This window comes from Falco peregrinus, chromosome 2 (assembly GCF_023634155.1).
Source record: "Falco peregrinus isolate bFalPer1 chromosome 2, bFalPer1.pri, whole genome shotgun sequence".
NCBI classification, from domain to species: domain Eukaryota; kingdom Metazoa; phylum Chordata; class Aves; order Falconiformes; family Falconidae; genus Falco; species Falco peregrinus.
In genome coordinates, this window is record NC_073722.1 from 87,772,268 (window position 1) to 87,778,267 (window position 6,000).

The 6,000-nt window shown below is 44.3% G+C and overlaps 1 protein-coding gene across 3 annotated transcripts in view; it reads right to left on the minus strand.

The window, feature by feature from the left end:
* PPM1F (protein phosphatase, Mg2+/Mn2+ dependent 1F) overlaps positions 1-6,000 on the minus strand; it is a 28,135-nt gene extending 22,135 nt beyond the window's left edge. The window contains exon 1 of one of the 3 annotated variants that reach the window (XM_055794382.1): positions 5,704-6,000. In XM_055794382.1, coding sequence (XP_055650357.1) covers positions 5,704-5,879 — 176 coding nt within the window. In that variant the 5' untranslated portion in view covers positions 5,880-6,000. The remainder of the gene's footprint in view (positions 1-5,703) is intronic. The other 2 variants (XM_055794379.1, XM_055794381.1) reach the window with 2 other exon arrangements.

The window sequence follows — 6,000 nt, forward strand, 5'->3', positions numbered from 1 at the left end:
CTCATACTGCCAAAATAATAGCAGGTCACAAGCTCCCTCATAAACAAAAGCTGCTTGTATTCAGTATTTTCTCCCCAATCTGCTAGTTTTATTTCCCTCCCCCCTTTTTATTCTTATAATCAACGACAGAATGTTTCCACTCAAGTGGCTCTAAGCATTAGTATTTATTACAGCAGCACCCAGAGTTCCCAGGGTGACGGTGACCAGAAAAGTACAAATATCTATCTGCTGAGGAGAGAACATCTGATATCCTACAACACACAGAAAGCTGTTTCCTGTGTTAATGACATCAGGTCTTTTCACTAGATGAACAAGATGTTATCAAAACAAATATATAAACAATGCCAGACACATAATTTCAATCTTTTATGTTTCCATCTTCACATGAAGCAGGTTTTTTTCAGTTTTATTTCTGCAACTATTAGAAGAAGCAGCTTTAGAATGCAGAATCTATCTGTTTAGGCACTTCAGTCATCACTGAACAGTTTTACAGAAAATGTGCAATGGAGAGTCACTGCTACTTGCATTTCATTCTCAGCAGGAAGAAAAACCACACAGTAGAACATGAGAGGCTTAATTTGACAAAAGCTACTTTTCAATTAAGCTCTAAATCTGTTATTTCAAAATAGAGTATTTCTTATCTTGGTGCCCAATCTGAACAGCAATAGAAAGGATGTTTCACACAGATTGTAAGAGCAAAATACTGAAGTCCTAAGGAAAGACAACTTCAGTTTTCCAAGCAAAACCAAAGAAACTGGCAAGCCCTAAAAGTTTCCTCATCATTAAGATTTGATCTTTTTTCAGCATTTAATCAAGTTTCTTTTCTCTTATATTGCAGGTGTCCCCATACATACACTTTCTTTTTAAAGGCAAAATGATTCTTTCCCAAAATTACTACTGAGGGTATCTTGTAACAGGGAAAACTCCCCGAGAGTTTTAAATTAAGAAATGTATTCTAAAAAGCAATTTACTGATCACAAAATTAACAGTTTCTCCAACCTCTATATACTATTAGAGGCAGGTCAGAACTGACGCAAGCTACACAGCATTTCTTTCAAGCCATTTTACTGTCCTCCCAACATCTTCAGAAGCAGCAGCAAACAAACCACACACAACAGAAAATAAGCTAGTTTTAACCACTACCCAAAATTACCAGAGCCAGTTTTGTTAACTAGTAAACAGCAGAAGTGCCACATTCTTCCTATGCGTTAACTTTATCCAGACTTCCAATTCTAACTTTATTAATCATAAACCAGCGAGAACACTCATGTTCCTGAAAGAGTAGGCTGTTTCTGCTAATCCCATGCTTGCTTTTGCTACCAAACACAACTGGTCCCATGAAAACTAGAAAGTTTGTTTGCAGGCAATGACACGTGAAATTGACTTTCTTGTCTGAAGTAGATGGATCACCGATACTGTAAATAGATTCCTAGAAACGAGAAGTATAGTGCATTATAATAACATACACTAAATGGTACAAATTAGGAGCAAGGAAGTAAATTTTAGGGGATTTATTAAAAGCAGAGGTCACGGTAAACAGGGTATTACTAGTTTTCACAGAGGAAGGGACTAAAGGGAGTTTTAAGAAGAGACTGGGTAAACCAGAGGCAACAGTCCACCCCCCCCCCACCCACCCCCTTTCAGGCTTATATCACATAAAAACATCAAAATATCAGAACTGCTGAATTAACTATTCTAAGAGCAGTGAAATGCTGAAAATAGAGATACCAGGGCCACACCCTGGGTGTAAGCTTTACAGTGTAAAACACAAAGACACAAAACAGGATGCTGAGGCAACTGAGAGATGAAACACAGTGAATCGTTTGGGAGGGGGCAGAACAGGAAGCTGAAGTCTCACAACTGTTACTGTAGTAAAGTCTCCTCAAACAGGAAGGCTGCTGGAATTTCACATTGTTCTTTAGCTATGTCACAAGATGGTCATACAAAGTTTCTTTCTCCTTTCCCTTGACAGAAGCTTTTTCGTATTTGGGGGTCTGATTTAATCTCATGTTCTGTTTCAGAGCAAGTTAGTAAAATTTCACGTTAATTTCTAAAGTTTTGGAAGTAACTAATGGACTCTACATTCACATTCATCCATTTCCACAGACTGTCAGAACACATAGCTCTTACCAAAAACCATGTATTAATTCAAATTCTGCAAAACGAGATTATTTAAGCCTGTCTAAATTCTTCATAATTTTACATATGTATTTAGCTCCATACAAGGCAGGCAGTTCCATTGATTTGAATGAATTATTCAAAGAAGGAACCTGTGCAAAGCTTCACCAGATTAGTGATTTAAGTGCAAGTCCTGCCAGGAAGCAAAAGTGGTTGGCTGTTTTAGCTAGTGTTTGGCTTAGCTGCATTTGCCAGAGTCCATTGAAATAGTTCATTTCAGATTAGTAAAGACATTCAAGGGGGTTAGCCTGAGATATCCAACTGCTTCCACATAAGAGATGTGTGTAGCCTTAGAGAAGCAACAGCATTCAGAAACTCCTTCCAAATTAGAAAATTTGGACCTAACAAATGTTATTCCTTACCCCATTCTCTTCTCAGTGAAAATCCTGATTGGTGGTGGAGGAAGATTGTTTTGCCTTGCAGAGACACAAAGGTTTATGCCTCCAAACAACTGGAAGAACACGCTAAACATCACCATATGTCATCTCATGAGCCAAGGATATTGCTGGACCTGTATTGGCTTGGGTCCTTCAAGGCATGACCCACACATCTGTGCAAGTGTAAATGAAGTATCTGACAATGCAGAAATAAGAAGCAGAACAGCAGAACTGTGTGCCAAATACAATTCCTAACATTTCCTTGATCTACAGAGAAATCCTTCATCACTACTAATCATCACGTACAATACATTCTATGATGCCGGAGTGTCAGAAGAGTTTCAAACTGAGGAAATACAGAACAATCATGAATGCCACCTGCCAGCAAGGTACATCCAATAACATCTTCATGGTGTTAAACCGAGTTATATCGACACTGTGATATTTGAACGTGTGTATTTTCCACTGAGCTGCCATCTGCGTGTTAGGGATGCTACTGTGATAGCCTGCAACAGCACATCACTGGATCTAAGCTACAGTGACCTCTCGTGAACTCGCTTCCTAATCTGGCATCACTTCTGCACCTTTAACAACTTTTACACAAACTTTTAAATGTCTTCTAAGCTTCATCTCCCTCCCCTTGTTTTTCCTTAAAATGTTTAGCATCCTTCCTTCTCCTATTTCCTTACATTCCCTATCTATTTTAGCAAGGATCTAGGGGATTCTGATCAATTAAGAAGTTTATTTAACCTTTGAAACTGCATTTTGAGTTGATCTGCAGCAGTGAATGTGGAAAGAAAGCGTAATGTTTGGCGATTTCTCACACAATCAGAGACTTCAGGTTTGGTCCTTAATTACATGGATTACGAGAAGGCGGCCTCCACTTTCAAAATACTAGATCCTTCTCTTGGGCTCTACTGGTCTTTTCCTCCACATGCAAGAAGTTAGCACACCCAACAGGAAACTGCAGCCTTTTTCAAATTGCAAAATGAGGTTTCTTTGCATCATAGGAGTCCAAAACTGAGCTGTAAATTTGCTGGGATCCCTACATTTGACACTTTAGGCACGATACACTGCACCCAAGCACACAGCATCACACACAGGGTTGCTTCACTGTTTTGCCTGTCGGCAGCCACAAGAATTTGTAAAAACATTTTCCTTACATATTTCTGTTTTCCAAGTACATTTTGTGAAAAGAAAGATAAATAGATTACTGCACTTGTATTCTGCTTTACTTTCTTTAGGAATCTGTCCTGGTTTTTTTTCTTTCCTTTTTTCTTTTCCTCCAGCTTGCAACTTAAGACGCTGCACAAAGCACGCTGTCTAATCAGATCTGGCTGCAGGGCAGGTATGTGAAAAATGCAGCTTCTGACAGGGCAGGCTCCTTTCTGTGTAAACACCAGAAGTGACAGGTGAGATGAAAGCACTCTAAAAGCAGCACTCTTCTGCTGCTTCCACCTGTTAATATGTCCACTAGAGAACAACAGAATGTTAGCAGATATGTTAACTCTGAAATGCTGTTATAAAAAAATCACTACAGTTTTAAGAACCTATACCCCATATCTCGTACAGCTTCCTACCGTCCTCTCAGAAGTATTTTAGAAAACATTAGCCTGCCCCACGCAGCAAATGGGTTACCATATGGTAAGTATTTTTCAAGACTGGCATTGCTGTGTTCTTTAAAGTGCTCATCCAGAACCACTGCAGCTCCACAGAGTTCTAAGATTAAGTGCATACAATGAATTTGCAATCTCATTCAGGAATGCAACAGCTATGTTTTGTTCAAGAGCAATTTAGTTAAAACAGGACTAAGCAACGCAATGATCATCTGGGTCTTTTTCAACTGCAGCCTAAAAAACTTTTTTTTTGTATGCATTTCTCAACTTCAGGTTTAGGCACACCATCTACCTGAAGGATATGTCCAGGAGCACCTCTGTAATATAAAGAAGTAACTTCATGTTTTAAAGGCAATTTGCATGCCTAAAAATCACCTGTACACTTTCAACAACAATATACCTACTCAACAATAAAAAAAAATACCTATCCAGTGTTCATAAATGCACCAGATGGTAGACAGACATGTAATTCAAACCCTGTTTTCTATCAAATTCCGCTAGTAATGAGGTAACATTCAGCATATACCTAAAGAGAACTGGCCTCCCTTAACTCCTTGTCTTCACTAGTTGGCACAAAGTCAGCTCCCCACTTAGATTCTTTCAGGCCATCCATAACCCCTGTTCCCACTCTTTAACAAACACGTTACCTAAGCAGGCCAAGGTAGGAACTCTGTAAGACCTGGAATGTGCAGGCCCTACCACTGAAGTGCTTCAGGAAGCAGCCACGAAGACAAGAGGTTACCAGGAGATAAGAGGTTAGAGCAAGACAACTTGTTCTTTGGTGGAGACTAACTTGCTGAAAGAAGCATGCTGCATCCAAATTCTTAGCGGTGTTGAAGTCTAAACTGGTCAGGATGAAGGCAGTAAGACGTCTCTCCTGAAATCAGGGACTGACAGAAACATTGCTGAGAGAAGTGCTGCGTTTCCCAGTGGCGGTGCAAGCATGCTCTTGGAAGTTTTGAGGAAACATCTACTTGAGAAGCCCATGCCAGCGTGTCCTACTTGCCGAGACAACCCAAGAGGGCTGGGAAGCCAAAGGCCCATGAGGTGGGCCCACTGCCCAGGCCTGGCAGCCCTGCAGCCCACCAAGCCCCCTCCCGCCGCAGGTCTGCAGGCGTGTCGCGCAGGTTCCCATAGGAGCTGAGCTCCAGCTGTTGGCCCTGTACCACCGGAATGGATGGCCCTGTCACACTAACTGCGGAGAGAAACGTAATCTCTCCTGCACCCAGAGTGGGAGAGAAACATCTCCGAGTTACTACAGAGGCACCGACCCGGGCAGGCCTGTGGCAGGAGCACGCTGCTAGAAGCCCCGCTTTCAGGAGCATACGCACAAGAACAGTTAAGAGGGGGGCGGGGGGCCAGAACCCCCCACGAGAGGCTGAGCGGTGCCCGCGGCCGGCCCCGAGCGGCCCCCGGGCCTGGGAAGGCGCCTCAGGAGGCGCCGCCCGCCGCCTGCACCTGCTCCGGCCCCGCGCCCGCCGCCTGTCAGCGCGGCGCCGGCCCTGAGGGGCGCCCGCCCGCCCGCCGCTCACCTGCCGCCCAGGAGGCTCCTCGCCCGCTCGGCCAGCGCGCCCGGCACCTCGGCCTTGCTCAGGGCGCCGCTGCCCGCGGAGCTCCACGGCAGTGGCTCCGCCGGGCCCAGCGGCGCCGGGAAGTCCCTCAGGAAAGAGCTCAGGGGAGCGCCAGCCGCCTCCACGTCCAGCGCCATGGCGGCGCCGCGCTGAGGCGCGCTGCCCGGCCGCCGCCTGCCCTGGGCAGGGACGGGCGCCGAGGGGGCAGGCCGGGGAGGGCACGGCCAGCGGGCGGCCGCGCCGGCGCGGCTCCTTTAA